The sequence below is a fragment of the Hippocampus guttulatus genome, chromosome 15 (genome assembly GCF_054856545.1).
Source record: "Hippocampus guttulatus isolate MCC_2025c chromosome 15, RoL_Hgut_1.0, whole genome shotgun sequence".
In the NCBI taxonomy this organism is placed as follows: Eukaryota; Metazoa; Chordata; class Actinopteri; order Syngnathiformes; family Syngnathidae; genus Hippocampus; species Hippocampus guttulatus.
The window spans coordinates 5759482-5777495 of NC_141275.1; the positions used below are offsets into that span (position 1 = coordinate 5759482).

The 18014-nt window shown below is 40.0% G+C and overlaps 2 protein-coding genes and 1 non-coding gene across 3 annotated transcripts; all 3 read left to right on the plus strand.

Annotated features, from left to right (window-relative positions):
* Positions 1-1501: 1501 nt before the first annotated feature.
* On the plus strand, positions 1502-8297 carry ftr83 (finTRIM family, member 83). The gene is made up of 7 exons (XM_086130783.1): positions 1502-2186; positions 2554-2649; positions 2841-3074; positions 3205-3364; positions 3459-3515; positions 5201-5266; positions 7470-8297. The coding sequence occupies exons 1-7, from the start codon at positions 1611-1613 to the stop codon at positions 7994-7996; spliced, it is 1716 nt and encodes a 571-aa protein (XP_085986909.1). The 5' UTR covers positions 1502-1610; the 3' UTR covers positions 7997-8297.
* A 778-nt stretch (positions 8298-9075) lies between these two features.
* Positions 9076-9148, plus strand: trnav-aac (transfer RNA valine (anticodon AAC)). The gene has a single exon. It is a non-coding gene; the product is annotated as a tRNA-Val (tRNA).
* Positions 9149-9333: 185 nt separating this feature from the next.
* On the plus strand, positions 9334-16554 carry ruvbl2 (RuvB-like AAA ATPase 2). The gene is made up of 14 exons (XM_086130784.1): positions 9334-9432; positions 10378-10438; positions 10550-10605; positions 10887-11028; positions 11112-11241; positions 11317-11383; positions 12187-12293; positions 12401-12494; positions 12634-12852; positions 13861-13979; positions 14771-14890; positions 14957-15086; positions 15608-15722; positions 16386-16554. Exons 1-14 carry the CDS (start codon positions 9334-9336, stop codon positions 16409-16411), a joined length of 1485 nt encoding a protein of 494 aa, XP_085986910.1. The 3' UTR covers positions 16412-16554.
* Positions 16555-18014: the final 1460 nt, after the last annotated feature.

The window sequence follows — 18014 nt, forward strand, 5'->3', positions numbered from 1 at the left end:
CTTTTCGTCAGTTAGTTATGTTGAAGAAAAATTATTTTAATCGAACTAATCCTCTAAACAGACATCCTATGGAATGACTAGAATGAAGTGCAGTAATCATTGGCCAATAGATTCCTCTTCACCATAAAAACTTTGTTTTTTTTTTTTGTTGTTTTATGGAAGCAAAGTCCATTTACTGTGCAAACCAAGGTCATTTATGTTGGCAGAACAAAGTACAGACAAGTTTGCATTATCAAAACCTCCTCAGTGTCAATTTACAGCCAACGAGATTTGTTGAAACTCGAAAGAATGCGGCTCTATGGAATTTAAACAAACGTTTATTTTCACAGGATTTGCATTTCAGTTTCATTAATCATATGAACTCACCTGCCGCTGTGAAAAACCGTGCAACATTTCTAACCAGGCAAATTTTTAATGAGTCATAAGAAAGATAATCAGAATCACGACAATCATTCATTCTTCAAAAAAGATATATGAAGTCTTGTTACAATTAAAAGGAGCATCGTCCATTATTGATGTTTGTTGTGATTGATCGGCTCACTTTGCATCATTTCGATACACTGTTCTCCTTTTCCTTTTGCTCGAGCATATCAGCTGTTGTTGGTGTAGCAGACCTGTTAGTAGCCCACTCTGCAGGGGCCATCTTGGCTCTTTAACAATGGAATCTGTTTGCCCCGGCTGTTATCTGGGCTATCAAGTGTAGTCGCATTCCACTCCATTCCAACAACCCTGAAACTCCATCTTAGCTGTGTTTGTATGTGTGTACGCGTATGCGTGTTCACTGTAAAATGAAACATTCCTCTAAAGGTATTTTTTTTTCACCCAGAGGAAAAAAAACAAAGAAAACCCCAAAAACATTATTCTCTGTCAAAAAGAGTCTCTGCAGCAATGTTTTGAAAAAAAAAAATCATTACTAACCCCCGGAACCCGTATGTTCAACCTCAGTCGAAATGAGTGTTTTAAATGAATGCTAAAAAGTTACATTGATGAGTTACTTGGCGAGGTAGTGGTTGAAATATAACTCGTCCAGCATTAAAGCAAGCCAAATGAATCTAACCAAAGCAATTAACCGCGCATCACTGCAGGAACGCAATCCCTCCGGATTTCATTGATGAGACATGACGGCCGATCGTCATAAAAAAGAGGCGTGCAAACAATCTGTTCGTGGCGCACTATGACTTCAATAGCTATCATTACATGATAGCTGTGACACACCTGTATTGTTTCAGATACGCCTCATTGTTCTTATTCTTCATTCAAATGCAAATCGGCGGTGCAAAGTTCATTCGGTCCCATCTAAATTCTGTTTTGAATTCCTTTATATTTGGAGTGTCTACAGGCAATCCCATTCAAAAGAAATGATGAAACTACTCAATGACCACGTCATCTCACATTTTATTCATTCTCGAACTGATGAAGACGTTTTGCTGTGCCCTTGCCTTGCCCCGCCCTTGTTTTACTGGTTTCGGCTTAACCAGTTTAGCCTCTCCCTCTGTTTACTCCATATAACTTTACGACAGTAGTCGGGTTGGGATCATTTTGCTGCTGCGCTGACACAATCCATCGAGTGTCACAGCATTGAGTGAAAAGGACCGAAGCGGTTGCACACCATGGCGTCCGAGCAAGATAACTGCCACCTGTGTAAGGAATACCTCAGGGATGCCGTGTCAATTCCATGCGGGCATATTTTCTGCTCCATTTGTCTGAAGACATACTGGGACCACGCAGACCACACAGGCACATACCTGTGTCCTCAGTGCCGGGTTACCTACAACAAGAGGCCTACACCGAGACGCATTGGAGGTTCTCGGCATTCTACCTTGCAACGCAATTCGGACGGCTTCCCGCCGCCACCACCGTCCCCTGACTACAACATAGCCGGACCGCAGGACGTGGGCTGCGACATCTGCGTCGGCAAGAAGAACAAAGCCATCAAGACCTGCTTGATGTGCTTGGCATCCTACTGCGAGAGGCACCTCAAGCCCCATTACGAGTCGGCTACTTTTAAACGACACAAGCTGGTGGACGAAATCGGCCATCTGGACCGGCAGATCTGTCCCCAGCATCAGAAAGGTCTGGAGCTGTTCTGTCGCACTGACCAAATGTGTATCTGCGTCCTGTGTACGGTGAAGGAACACAAAGGGCACGACATGGTGTCTGCCGAGCAGGAGAGGGCGGAAGAACAGGTAAGCAATTAAGTGACATCGTACAATACTATAATCCAGAGGTAGGGAACTCCGGTTCCTCGACAGCCATATCCGGCCTGTTTTAGAGTTGTCCCTATTCCAACACACCTGATTCAATTGATGATGATTGTGCCGGGCTTCTACAGAGTTAGCTGATGAGCTGATCGTTTGAATCAGGTGTGTTGAAGTAGAGAGAGATCAAAACAGGTGCAATATGGCTCTTGACGAACCGGAGTTCCCTACCCCTGCTATAATCAAACAAAGTGGGGTAAAAAAAAAAAAAATCTAAATGTCAGAATATTTTGTAAATTTTGCTACTTTCCCGACGGTTTGTGACAAGTTAATCCGATTATTGTCGCCTCCACAGCAACGCTTAGGTGCCACCCAGGCTGAGATCCAGGAGAGGATTCATGATCGACTCAAACAGATGGAGGAACTGAAACAAGCAGTTGATGCACTCAAGGTTCGGAACAGTCATTTATCAGGATGAGAAAACCAGGCAAACCACTTGCAGATTGAATCGGATGTTGAATCAACTTCCTACACGTTTGTCATTCCTTCATGTTGGGAAAGCTTTGTTCAGGATACTTGTAAAAAAAAAAAAAAAAGGTTGACACCCGCTTGATTTATGGCCTCCCCCCGTTTCCTGCGCAGAACTCAGCCCATAGAGCAATGCAGGAATGCGAGAAGATGTTTAGCGATATGATCCGCTCCATTGAGAGAATGCAGCAAGAGATGGCCAAATTGATCTCCACCAATAAACGAGCGGCACTCAACAATGCCGAGGGTCACGTGGAGCGTCTGACCCACGAGATCGCCGACCTGAAGAGGAGAGACAATGAGATCACTCAGCTGTCGCGCACTGAAGACCACATCCACTTCATTCAGGTAACGCGGCGACTGAACAACAACAATATGATTCGGTGCACTTCATTTGTTTTTTTTTTTTTGTATTTATTTTTACTGAAATGCGACAGTGTACCCTTACTTCTCCATTTTTTTCCCCTTTCGTTATCAGAGCTACCACATGCTGATAGCCCAGACCGAGGCTGAGGAGCTGCCCACAGTGACCGTGAACCCTTACTTCACCTTCGATCCAGTTACCAAGGCCGTGTCTGAGACGAAACAGCACATGAACGAATTTGGCAATGATGAACTGGTTAAAGTAGCCAAGACAGGTGAGAATGAGTCACTTATTGTGATTATTATGTGGCTTTATTATACAATCCATTGCTATTCTCTGACAATGCCAACACATATTTGTGTTTACAGTGAACAAAATGACCTTTTGTCAACTGGAGGATGGTAAAAAGAAACGTGCATATAAAGGTGAGTTAGGTGAAAACGTCATTTTGAACTTTTTTTATTTATTATTATTTTTTTTTCTGTGGGCAGCCAAACTGAGTGCCGATTTTGGCATATGCCATCCAAAAAGGGAGATCCAGTTCACCCATTGAAAATAATGCATTTACAACTACTCCAACTCAGGGTCAAATTATTGCCGTCATAAAATTTTATTACTTACATTTTAAAACAACAAACTAGGTTGTCACCCTTAACTGCAATTGGGCTTGGCAGAAATGTCTTCACATTATGACTGTGATTATGGAAAAAATAATAATCACGATATTTAGATTGATATTTGAATCAGGATTAATAAAAAATATTATTCATTGATCTCATAGCTTAATATTTCAAAAAACTATACCAAAACTCAACTATTCAAAACAATCATACTCATTCACATACATTCCTGCATGTAGAACACTTTATTTTTGAATACTGTGTTGTCTTTGTCAAGTAAAAAATAAAATAGTAAATGTCATATCAATTTCAAGTTTCCTGCATTTCCATTCTGATGTAGCCTTGAATCCTTGAAAATTTAACTTTGAATAGAACTTGAAAAAAAACAACCACTAACAAAGTAAAAAAAAAAACTACATAGAAAAAAATTAAAATAAATACTGTGTTCTTGTTGAGCAGTGCCTAGAATACACTTTTGAGACAAGAAGGGTCGAAGACAGTTGCGACCTATTAGTATGAAATAATTTTAACACGTTTTTCAAAGATTAGAAGAATGTGTGCATTTGAGCATTGCTGTTTTACTTGTGTAGCGTTTGTGTATGAATATTCATTATTTGAAAGAATATCACTCTCGGGGCTCGACACTAATTTCCCGTTAGCACGTCATGTTATTTTCCATTGACTAGCATTAGCAAAGACGATGTTTTAAAAACGAAGCACGTCTTGTATTTAAATATATAAGGCGTGTAATTATTTTTGTTGAGTTTTTCTTTTATACTAAACTCTAACTGGGGTGTCATTAAAGAGTTTAAAGCACAAGCAGGGCAGAATCACATAACGTCACACGCTTGCCATGCAAGTAGTATGGTGCATTCAGGGTACTTTGACAACGTGTGGAACTTGCATATACACCGCACCGCTTGGTACAATATTTTTTTCTTTTCTTTCATGATGATAATCCAATGAATTACCCAGCCCTACTTCACATTCTAAACATGGCTGACTTTACAACATGCACTATGTTATATACTTTTCGTTTTATCCTTAGCGACATATCAGCTCTGTATTTTGCCGGCAGGACAAAGTCATCAAAGGGATGTTTCCATTTGAAATGAACGCATTGGGTGACTTTTGCATCACTTGGCTTGAAAAAGTCAAGAGTTGTCTTGTCTTCTACAAAGTTGTGCACAGTTCAGTCGAATATTTTCCCACTGCGGTTGTATTTTATTCATATGGCGTAATTTGACGTCACTTGGTAGCCACTTGTTCAAATGTTTACTTTGATTGTAATGTGACTTCAGTTTACATGAACACACCCATTGTCCTTTGAATCCAGCCGTTGTTTGCCTTGACCCTGTAAATACCATGAAGTTACGGTTTACTTTGCACAGTACAGACATCAAGTTTTGCTTATCTGCTTTAACAGCACTTTTTTTTTTACACAACATGTTCTGATCAGGATGTTTTTGTTGTTTTTGGTACCACTGCAGATGACGCTCCCATGTACAGATCTGTGCAACTGCAGGAACCACAGCACAGGGACGACTTCCTGAAATGTGAGTGTCAGCTGATTTCGCTTCCGTTGATTCCTGTACTCTCTTCTCGCTTGTTTCAGCGCTTAAGTTGCATTTGGTGCTCATCAGCTCCTCTGTCAGACCCTGTGGCTGACCACAAACCCAACACGTTTTTTTCTGGACATACTGTAATTTATTTGTCCCACCTTGTAACGGAGAAAGTGACACTGATTTGCTGTAAAAAGATTAGGGTTAAAAAAAGCTATCTTTGATAAGAACCAAAAATACTTTTATTATTATTATTATTATTATTTTAATAAATCAGGAATGCTTGTATGAATCCAAGCCTGAGCTTTACAATGCAATATGCTAGTTATGTTACGGCAGGTTTCTGTTTGTGGTCAAACTTACAAGCAGTGTTGATACCTCTGGCATTCCAGATGATAAACCGGGCAGAACTAGCAGGGGCCGCCGGGTGTCCCACCAACTGTGATCTGGAGAGGGAGAGAGAGAGAAAGACAGAGCAGGCAGGTGACATCTAACCCCTGCAATGATTCTCATTTGTTTGATGTGTAAAGCCAGAGGGTCTCACGCTTTTCCGCTTCAATCCACATTCCCATCTTACCTTTGAGCCTTTTCCACAGCGACTCCTTTCTTCTGCATAGAACGATCCATGTCTAAGAACATGCTTTATTCAAACTTACTTTTAATCAGTAGTGGTGTGTTGTGCATTTTTAAATCATTGTGAAGTACCTTGAAAAGTGCTTCACAAATAACAGACAAAACATTACAGAATACATTACTAACATATAAGTTACTAATACAATAACAAGAGTGGTGATATGTATTATGTTATTACTTGGCGCATACAAACACTTGTCAACATATTTCCTTACTTTTTTAAAAATCTAAGCTGCAAGTAAACGCTAGATGAATTCTTTGCACTGACCTCCCATTGAACATTCGGCAAGCCTCCTCGCTGCCCATCTTCAAAACCCTCCTCAAAACTCACTTGTATTCTTTGGCATTCGACTCAGCATGACTTAGATTTGTTCTTGGTTTTACTGTTTGGTGCTTTCTACCGTCTTTATTACCGATTTGTCTTAGTGTTTATTGTGCATGTTATATTGCTCCATGTACAGCACTTTGTATGCAGCGATGGCTGTTTGAAGGTGCTCTATAAATACTGTTGACTTGACTTGATTCCAAATTTTGCCTCGTTTTTCTCAAGCACATCAAGTGTTCATAAGACTAATACTAATAATAACAATAAGTAAGACGGTATTACATTTTGTAATATTTATGAATTAAGATTTCAGCAAAAGGTGGATTTTTTCCCCCACTGAATCGCCATGCTATAATTTACAACACATATTAAAATATGTATTGAACAAGCTTTATTGGTCAGACTTAAAAATGAAAATATGTCAAAAAACTGATGTGCTAGCTAGACAAAGAGAAAACCCCCACAATTTTAAAAAATCTGTGTCCAAAATACATTCAATTTTTGTATTGCTATTAGTATTACTATTAGCAGTAGTACAGTCGACCCTCCCATACTCATCATTCGGCACCTGCAGATTCACATTTTCACATTTTTTTTCAATCCATTTTTTCAAATTATTAAAAAATGTTTTCCTTTTTGTTTTTTTCATTTTGTGGAGGATCCCCCCCTGCCCCCATTTTGGTGGAAAACATACTGAATGATTATCAATGTTATGGGAAGAATTTGGGGGTTTGTGTTTAAAAAATAAAAAATTCGGATGCATTTCAATTTGCGTCGGTTACATGCAGCTTTTGAGAATTTGTGGGCCGACACGGTCCTTATACAGTTTCAGAAAAAAAAATTCCACCTGTTGTTGAGCCCGATTCCTAATTGAAAAAAATGTGACGAAAATATTTGACTAAACCACATTTTATCTTATTGTTATTATGGGTATGAAAGAGGGAATGGTTGGAATCAGCACAAAAATTATCGGTAAGTTTCTTTACATCTCTGATAACATTTTTGGGTAACATTAAGTGACCAGTGTAATTAAGCATATAGTGTTGCTTGTTCAATGAGGGATTCCTGTGTAGGTGAAAGAATCCAACTGTTGTGCTCAAATTTAGGACTTGAAGCTGCTGCTGCAGTGGTGATGGGACATGTGACGAATAAGCTTTTCTCATCTTGCGTTTTACCATTTCTGTTTTTTAAGTGATGTTATGTAATCTTTTAAAATCCATACCTTGTGTCTCTTCTTAGATGCATGCCAGCTTACTCTGGACCCAAACACGGCGTACCGACAGCTCCACCTTTCCCGAGGGAACAGGAAAGCTACCCTCAGGAGAGAACCCCAATCCTACGGAGACAATTCCGCTAGATTTGACTCTTTGCCCCAGGTCCTGTGCATGGAGGCCCTCTCAGGTGGCGCCTACTACTGGGAGGTCGACTGGAGTGGGGAGGGCGCTGCCATGGGTGTCACCTACAAAGGCATCAAGAGGTCCGGTTACGGGGATAGCTGTCGCATCGGCTACAACCGCAAGTCTTGGAGTCTCTTTTGCTCTGACTCCAGCTACTCTGCACGCCACAACAAGGACCAGATCGAGGTCAACGCACCATACTCTTCTCGAATTGGGGTATTCCTGGACCACGGTGGGGGAACGCTGTCTTTTTACTCTCTTGGGGAAACAATGTCTCTCATTCACCGCTTTAAGGCTTCATTCGGTGAGGCTGTCTACCCAGGCTTCTGGGTTTGGTACGAGTCAGCCATCACACTCATCCAGCTCTGATTAGAACACACATCTATGTACAGTAGTCAGTTCTCTGTTGTAAGACAAATATGATTTAATTACATCAAGCACGTTGAAAGTTATACATATATTTGGTTAGTTGGGGAAACTATATTGTTGATGACTATGAATATTCTACAAATTTGTGAATTTGTGCAATCAGATTAACCAAGTCAGGGAGTGTCCTGTATAAATCTGCATTTAAATGAGTATAAATTGTACTGATTGGAAGATCTGATGTGATTTGTATAGGCCATTTGTACAACATTTATTTTTTATCAATAAACATTTTATGAAGGTGTGTGGTGTTGAGTGGTCTGTGCTGTTTTTTTTGGTATATTTTTTTCATGACAAATCTGCAAAAAGGCAGACATCTGATCTTGAAAAGGAAATACTGTACTGTAGATGTTCATTTAATCAGGGTCATCTTTTATCAGAAGAAATATGACAGCCCCCTAGTTTCTCAGACTAGAAACTGGAGTCAAACTCAATCACTTAAGCTTCCAGGTGCCGAAATTTAACACCTAAATCCAGTGTGTGGGCAGACTGGATTAAATAGTTTATTCATGATAATACTTAAAGCACAAACTTTGAATATGAATAGTCTGCAAAAAAATTTCGATTGCCTTAATTCCATAGTGTTCATGTTTCTCTTTTCTGACAAGATGAGAAATAAAAGCCTTTTTTTCTGTAATATTTTGCTAGGTTTGAAAAGCGCATTTGTGTTTTGCAAAACTCAATTTTATTATTTTCATTCCGATGAGCGCATATACGCACTTAAAAAACATCACAATATATTGCGCTCTTTGGTGACGAGAGCACCTTATTTTCTGTAAATGTCGTTCGAGTTTCTACACTCCGTCTCTTTGGCCTGCCGGCGTTTACTATAGACCTCTGGTGGACAAACGTTCAATGCTGCCTTTATTCGAGCTTTTTTTTTTTGCGACCCTCTATTTATTGAGCCATCTCAGATCTATCCTAAATTTAATACAGTATTAAACCATCAACAAGCTTTGCATGCGATTACAATAACGTGTTGTTTAAAATTATATTTTACTTGTAGTGCCGCTTCACTATAGGTTTCCGTAGTGTAGTGGTTATCACGTTCGCCTAACACGCGAAAGGTCCCCGGTTCGAGACCGGGCGGAAACAGCTTTTATTTTTCTTCTTCTTTTTTTGGGGTGCGATTTGTACAAACAGCAAAGTCCATAACGTAATCCACAGTGGAGTTGGAAAAACATGTTAAAAAGAGGGTTTGAGCTAAATAAGTCTTAATGTACAGTATTGTTCACAAGATGTCTTCGTGTTGGTAGAGGGCAGCTAACTTCCTGTTTCTCATGAAAACCGACACTTGTTTCTCTCCGGACTCGTTTAGCCAGCGCACCTCACAGAAAGAAGCGCCGCATTCTCACGTTTTGACAACTGCGACCGTGCGGGTGAGCTTGCGTTCATATTATAAACGTTCGGAATTGTATTAGTTTCCAATATTGACACGTCCATGTGCGTTTTAGCAAGAAAACTCCGTCCACCAGCGCACCTTAATTTGCATGTAACCGCTCTACACGATTATAAACAAATGAATGAAGCTAACTTGGCTAGTTCGCTAACATAACCAACGTGAGTTCCGTCTTATCTATGCCAGAGTTGTTGAGAAAGCAGTTAACTGTTAATATTTTGCTCACGAGTAGATCAATATAAAACTTAAACACACATGCACATTCCTGTCGGTAGACGTATAGTTTACAGCCAGTCAGAGCGTGATGTTTAATGCTATTGCTTGTGTTGGGACTTTCAATGTAACAGTCGCTATGACAACCAGAGTGAACAAAGGAAAGATTTGAACCACTCGACACAAAGCCTGGACCTTATTTGTGCTCAAGTTAGAAAAATTACTAATGTTTAATGAACTAGAAATATTTGACATTCATATGTACAAGTGAACGTATAGCTTCACAGACATCAGATCGTTTCGGTAGCATACGTCAAAACACGCTTGACAAAGAATTCATGTCACTCGCCGTTGTGCAATTTTTCTCTATGGGTGCATTTATTGCTGTAGTATTGGTGTGTTGCTGATGCTTTGGTTACTTTAGCCGTATTTGAACACTTCTCACTACTCCCCACCAGAGTAAAAGGACGCTAATGTACGTATACTAAAATGAATACTCCCAATACACAAAAAGTAAAAATAAAAAACAATAGATTTTCTTTGTGAAGGCAGAGGCAGACATTTTTATTCAGCCACAATCTTCAATCAAATGAGGCCAGATGTTACATGTTTTAGTCCAAGAGAGTCTGAGCCAAAATTGGACATTTTGAGCTTCCTGTATAACCTTTATTTTATGCACATCTATTTCCATTGGCCTTTTTACTGATTACAGATGGCGACTACTACTACTAAAGTTCCAGAGGTTCGTGACATCACTCGGATTGAGAGAATTGGTAAGAATGTGCATTTCCACAGATTCTTTGGTCGAAGCCGTTGTGCATAAACCACAGTCCAACAGCCTTATATAACCATTTATGTCTGTTTTAATTTTATTTTGTCATTAGGTGCACATTCTCACATCCGTGGCCTTGGTTTGGATGATGCTTTGGAACCAAGACAGGTGCTATTTCTGTATTTAATACATACACAAGACGCTCTGCATTATTGGACGCAGGCAATAATATTTCAAGTTTCAGTTCAGGCAGGAAATCCTGTTTACTCACAACATAGTGGGGGGATTTGTTATTATTATTATTTTTTTACTTGACAATGTGCACTGAATTGGGCTTCCTGACTCTCACCCAATGTCAGCAAATATAGGTACCAGCTTACCAGCGACCTTCATGCAGGGTAGCAGTACAGAAAATGGATGGATAACTAAGTATTGCTGTTCACCTGCAGGTGTCTCAGGGGATGGTTGGCCAGCTGGCCTCCAGACGGGCAGCAGGGGTCATCCTCGAGATGATTAAAGATGGCCACATAGCTGGCAGGGCAGTGTTGATTGCAGGCCAGCCCGGCACTGGAAAGACTGCCATCGCCATGGGTGAGAGCTGAAGAGAAGAAGAATGAGAGTGTTGCTCTGCCATTGCACTTCTACACCCAAGCTAAAGAAAAGTTCATGCGCAGGTATTGCTCAGAGCCTCGGCCCTGACACCCCATTCACAGCACTGGCTGGAAGTGAGATCTTCTCTCTGGAGATGAGCAAGACAGAGGCACTCAGCCAAGCGTTTCGAAAAGCCATTGGAGTGCGGATCAAGTGAGTGGGCCAACGTGTACACTGTCCTTGTTAGAAATCAAGTTGCCGTCATGTATAGGTGGCTTTCTTTTACAGGGAGGAGACGGAAATTATTGAAGGAGAAGTTGTAGAAATCCAGATTGATCGACCCGCCACCGGAACGGTGCGTTAAGTATGCTGTACTTTACTTGGACAAAAAGCGTGCTGAAGCTCATAAATAGAAAAACAATCAAATGAAAAACCTTAATTACATTACTTCTAGTGCCGCATGATGATGAGGTATTCTTAATACGCACGCCGTTTGTAACAGTGAAATGTTTAGAACGCTGTAAGAGGACCGAGGACACTCTGCACATAAATGATATTGCTACCGACAATGATAGTGTCACAGTATTGCAATAGAGAAAACACCAAAGGAAAATTCAAAATTCCCACACAAACATCAGCACAACAGTGCGAGTAGCCGCAGCAGCAGACTTTGTTAGTATGCGCACCTCTCACATGACACATTAGTATTGCTTATGTCAGATTTTTTTTTCCTGTCAGTGCGACTCTTATACTATCCAGATATCTTTGAGAATATTCTACACAGCTAGATGTCACAATAATTTAAGAATGAAAAATTCGGTCCAAAATCACATTTTGTACCGCGTTTCGTAATTTCATGAATAATAATTTTATTGCCTAAGAAGCATATGAAAAATAAAATAATTGTATCTAAAAAAAAAACAATCTTACCTTTCCGATGATTTAATTTCTCAAATCAGAACATGTAGTCTTTGTGAATGAAATATTAAGCAAAACATGGTCTCATTGGTTAAATGCCTCACCGGATTTATAGTACCAGTCTATGTTGCTTATTTTCTCGCTTTGTTATTTAAAGTGAACCATTACTTTTGGTGCAATGATGGGAAAATGGCACTTTTATTATAAATACCCTAAACAAAAATACACCTGGTCTATTAGGGTGCCAAGGTTGGCAAGTTGACTCTAAAGACTACTGAGATGGAGACAATATATGACCTGGGGAACAAGATGATTGACAGCCTCAGCAAAGAGAAGGTTCAAGCCGGGTAGGTTTATTTTCTTGACTTATATCTTCTGTGTTTCACTGTTGTGTCAAAGTATCCCATCACTCAGGTCTGGTGGACTCCCTCCTCCTTTCCTTTTTTCCTCCCAGTGATGTTATCACTATCGACAAAGCCACTGGCAAGATCAGCAAGTTGGGCCGCTCATTCACCAGAGCCAGAGATTATGATGCCATGGGAGCTCAGGTACCAGCGCAATATTTTAAATATACCCCAAATAAAAGCAGAATGACCCAACTATGTCAGGAATAGTTTGATTGTTTACCGGAGCACAGCTATTCACATTCACCAATTTCAACTGCAACCGTAATGGCTTTCTTTGCAGACTCAGTTTGTGCAGTGTCCGGAGGGTGAGCTGCAGAAGAGGAAGGAGGTGGTGCACACAGTGTCCCTGCACGAGATCGACGTCATCAACAGCCGCACGCAGGGCTTCCTTGCCCTTTTCTCCGGAGATACTGGTGAAATCAAGTCGGAAGTCCGCGAGCAGATCAATGCAAAAGTTTGCGAATGGCGAGAAGAGGGCAAAGCGGAGATCATCCCAGGGGTACGCGGAACTCTGCTTTATTGACCTAGTTCGGACAGATGCAAATTATACAGCAACATTTTCCACAGAACATCAACGCCTATGGTATTTGGTCACTTGAAAGAATGAGAGCAGTGCTTCTCAAAAATTTTGCACCACGTACCACCTTGGAAAAAAATGCTTGTCTTTCCAAGTGCCACTATCATGACCAACATTTAAAATATAGAAGCATAGTAAGCCAAAGTGTTATCAAACACAAGGTTTTACTCCTAACATGTATGCTATCAGTCACAAGTTTGGAGACCCTCCTCCTTTCAATAGATTGAAAATGTTTCAAAACCTCTGACTGGTAGTCTACATTAGATATAGGAAAATGGAAAGCTACTTCAATGATTCAATTAAAATTCATAGTAATAAGTGTGATATCAAAATTGCAGTGATATAAAAGTTTAAAAACCAACCTGAAAGAAGAAATAAAAATGGCTTAGACTAAAAATTTAAATACAATGTACCGTATTTTCCACACTGTAAGGCTCTTGGTAGTATAAGGCGCACCTTCAATCAATGGCCTATTTTAAAATTTAATATATAGGGTGCACCGCATTATAAGGCACATTGAATAGAAGCTGCGGTTGTGTGATGCATCCACTAGATGGAGCTACGCTAAAGTGAATGCAATACAACACAGCTTTATTCCTATAGTGCTTTCACACCCGCTGCAGGTGTAATAAAGCGCTTTACAGAACATTTAAAACACGATGTCCCAAAAAAGAATTGTATGTTATAAATCCACTCCAAACAAAGAACTCGATGTCCTTGTGCATTGTGCTGATACATTTTGTTTTTCTCAAGCTAGAATACCAACGACGTGGGAAATAATTTTTCTGTGTCAGCGCAATGCATCGTGGGATATATTTTATTATAATTTTTTTTTCTTTTAAGATACGTTTTTGCTCTACTGAGTTGAATTCTAGTTATATATCTGGTCATTATATTAACTGACTGCACCCTTTTTCTTTTATTTCCCAGGTGTTGTTTATCGACGAAGTGCACATGCTAGACATGGAATGTTTCTCCTTCCTGAACCGTGCCTTGGAGAGTGACCTATCCCCTGTTCTCATTATGGCCACCAATCGAGGCATCACTCGGTATTCTTGTTGTGTGTTACCTTTATTCTTGTAGTGTGTTACCTTTTTTCCTCATTGTCTAAAGTGTCCAAAAAAATGGAAGCGTGGAGGTGCCAACGTGGAGTACAAATATTTGGCCTGGAAAATACACTTGAATGTACTCGGAAGTACGTTCAAACGTACTCTCAAATACGTGCGAACATACTCGCAAATACATTCGAACATCCTCGCAAATATGTTTGAACGTACTTGTTGGCTAAATGTTACAAACGGAGCATTTTCCCCATCATGCCATGGGATATTGACTTTCACATGCATTTTGGGAAACAATGCAGAACATAAATCATGCACTGCAGCAAGAGTAAAGCCATAAAATTAGGAATGAACAAAATTTACTACCTTAATTTTCAAACATATTGGCATTGGTATAATTAGAAAAGATCCAAGTTACCCCCATGCCAGGCACTGACTCATTTGGATGACGTAGTGTGACTCAGGTAAATCCTGACAACAAATTGGCTCTGCGCTGCCATCTGCTGGAAGAAAGTGGTAGCACACCTTTGCTTTTTGAAAAAAATCGATTCTGAACTTTGACATCAGTTTATTGAATCTTGGCATATAAAATGCAGATAATTGAGTGAGTTGATTTTTTTTTTGCACACCCCTCGTACATATCCAAATACATTGTTGTTTTAACATTTTATTTCAGTCCTACTGTCTGAGTGGTTTGCTTTGTTCGTGTGTTTCCTTGTATCTTTAACCATAAGGGGACAAAGTAAGCTGTTGATGCTTATTTCCTCTTTTCATCCCAGCATCCGCGGCACAAACTACCAGAGCCCTCACGGCATCCCCCTGGATCTGTTGGACCGCCTGCTCATCATTGCCACCTCCCCTTACACCGAAAAGGAGACAAAGCAAATCCTGAAGATCCGGTGAGGATCTTGGCTCGTCATTCACCAGCAACTTTGCGTCACTTACTACGTGTTGTCGTTTCTTAGCTGTGAGGAGGAGGATGTGGAGCTGAGCGAGGAGGCTCACACGGTCCTGACTCGCATCGGCATGGAGACGTCACTGCGATACGCCATGCAGCTCATCAGCACGGCCGGATTGGTGTGCCGCAAGCGCAAGGTGAGTCTACCTCATGCGCTTAATTTGACCTTCTCGAAGCTTTTGAATATGGCGTCGCTACATATTTCAGTACGTTTTGCACAACTTTTGAACTGAACGCCACAAGTCATTGTAGGTGTTTGATCCATGAATTGACCAATACGTTGGCTGATTCGGTGAAAATTGGTATGAAAACAATCCTCAGCGCCGTTGCTGTTTACATGTTGACATCATTAGATCAATATGATGCCTAACAATTGGTCAGCAGGCTTCCAACCGTCTCTTCTCAGAGGCAAGTGGCCACTGAACTGAGTGGGCACGGTTTTATCTCGCAGCAGAGATATGCAGAGACTGGAGGAGTCACAGAAAAGCGTAGAACCTGTGCATTCCAAAGTTTAGACAAGGTCAATTAAAGTTTAAAGGTTATCGTGCATTTTGAGTTCATTTTGAAAGTTCACCCGAAATCCAGTACCCCAAACTTTTTGCGAGTAATGGAGGCATTGGATTAATTGTGTGAGCGTGCCTTTTTTTGTCATCCTTAGGGCACAGAGGTCCAAGTGGAGGATATAAAGAAGGTTTACTCTCTCTTCCTGGATGAGGCCAGATCTTCTCAGTACATGAAGGAGTACCAGGAGTCCTTCCTCTTCAACGAAACACGTGAGCAACACCAGCACATGCAATAATGTTTTACATCAGAAAAAAAGTGAAATCGAAGCAAATAATGTGGAACGACTGACACATTTAGACTTCTAATGAGATTTTATTTCCTAATACACCCACAGATTTTGTGAGTGAATATCCTTTTGTTTTGTCTTTTGCAACTAGTAGTGTTACATGTTGGGATGGGATAATTTCATATTCTTTAATCAGATAAAGTAATTGACTGCGAATCTTGGAATTACTTCACTGCTCTCAATTTCACCTTTCAAATAACCCTTGAAAGGAACTATTTATAGACCAAAATGGTGCCGGATCATTTGTATTTTAAAAAGAATATGACAAATTAAAATGTGAATTGAAATATCATTTGGGATAAAAGAATTCAGATTTTCATGAATATTCGATCACATTTGGTGGGAAAACTTGAACGTAACTAAATTGTCCATCGGTGTGAATGTGAGTGGAAATGGTTGCTTGTCTGTACGCGCCTTGTGATCACAGCTTGGCAAAAGTCAATTGGGATAGGCGAGATGCTAAGTACTGAATAAGTTGTTTAGAAAATGGATGGATGGATCATGTTTGATTTAGACACCTTGAAAGGAGAGGTTTTCTGAATTGTGCCAGAAGTTAACAATGTACATCTGCTCTGTCCCCTCCCAGAAACAACTCAAATGGAAACGTCGTAATGAAGAAGACACATTTCTTTCGGTGTCCATTTTTAATGTTGTCCATCTTCAACACAGTTTGTCTGTTTCCAAACTTTTCCTTCCGTTTGAATTAAACAAGTGACTGGCAGGCAATAGTATGGGCTTGTTTGCAGTCGATTGTCTGTTTCTATTCTTTTTTATTTTAAAAAAAAAAATAATTTCCATCATTTGTACTCATACATGAGATAAAATATGAATACAAAAATCAAAATTACATTTTTTATCCCCCTGAGCAAGTCAACGTTGCACTGCAGTCGGTTCAACATGGAAACCTCACCCCAATTACTTGCACGATTTCTCTCCATTTATGTTCCAAGTTCACCCTTTTACTTTTCATTGAGCATTTTTGTCTTCATGTTCATCTCTGAGGCCTTTCCCATGTCTTCTTGGTTAAATTGTCATTCCATGGTTTTTTTTGTTTTTGTGAAAAAGATTAAACTGGTTTTACAACTCTGTGTTCTCTTGTCTCGCAGCCAAACCAGCTACTTTTAGTTTAGGGTGATACACTATACTGTACATTCTCTCTCTCTCTCTCTCTCTCTCTCTCTCTCTCTCTCTCTCTCTCTCTCTCTCTCTCTCTCTCTCTCTCTCTCTCTCTCTCTCTCTCTCTCTCTCTCTCTCTCTCTCTCTCTCTCTCTCTGTGTGTGTGTGCAACATCCATCTAGTATTATTTAGTAGGTTCAATTTCCCCCTATTTGTTAATATTTGTGCAACAAAAATGGATAGAACATCCACAAAATAAAAACATGACCCTTTAACTCTCCAGAATCACTGCAAATGTGACTTTGTCGCATCGGTCATGCTAAGTTTTAATTTTTTTTTTTTGAAAAATACTACGAGGCTATACATAAGCCCATAAAGCAATCACATGACAAACTCATACTATAAATAAAGAACCCAGTCAGTACTGCAATGACATAAATTGGACGGCAAAGCCATCACAGTCGTACTGCAATTCTCGGAACGAAATTTGTAATTACAATCTGCAGCCACACGGTGGCAATCGTAAACTGCTAAAACAAAGGTGAACGCCTGCAATAGTACCCAATACAGTATACATAAAAATCGTATTATATAAAAACGCACTAAAATAATCAGCAAATAAACCAATTGCATTTTTTTTCGGGATGAGAGCACATTTCTGTACACAATCCAATGTGTTTGTTTTCGTGTGACAATGACACAAATTGTCTTTGTCAGCACCGGCGTGTACTTGCTCATTCACTCAGCAGGTGAGAAATTCCCTCACACGTTCTTGGCTCTGAAATCACGATAGTGATAATCCCATCAGACCATGGTGTTGATTCATCATGAGCAATTGTATTTGCGTTTGAAGTCAAGTCAGGACATTTCATTAGTATTTTAATAGATGTGTTAAAAGCTCAGCAACCGAAGATGGAAACGTTTTCTTGAGACTTATGGAACCCATTCACACTGTACAACTGTCATTAAAATGTGGTGGACAGCAATTTAATCACTAAATACAATTCAGAACGTGTCGTCTGGGGTTTGAATCTCGCACCCCCTCATCTTCATGTATTTCCAGAGCATTGGTGTCAAACTCAGGTCCCGGAGGGCCGCT

Coding starts and splice junctions, on each gene's coding strand:
- ruvbl2 (XM_086130784.1), top strand. CDS start 9,334: ATGAAAACCGACACTTGTTTCTCTCCGGACTCGTTTAGCCAGCGCACC. Junction 11,384..12,186: donor ATCGACCCGCCACCGGAACG/GTGCGTTAAGTA, acceptor CTGGTCTATTAG/GGTGCCAAGGTTGGCAAGTT. Junction 13,980..14,770: donor ACCAATCGAGGCATCACTCG/GTATTCTTGTTG, acceptor TTTTCATCCCAG/CATCCGCGGCACAAACTACC.
- ftr83 (XM_086130783.1), top strand. CDS start 1,611: ATGGCGTCCGAGCAAGATAACTGCCACCTGTGTAAGGAATACCTCAGG. Junction 2,187..2,553: donor AGGAGAGGGCGGAAGAACAG/GTAAGCAATTAA, acceptor TCGCCTCCACAG/CAACGCTTAGGTGCCACCCA. Junction 5,267..7,469: donor CAGGGACGACTTCCTGAAAT/GTGAGTGTCAGC, acceptor GTCTCTTCTTAG/ATGCATGCCAGCTTACTCTG.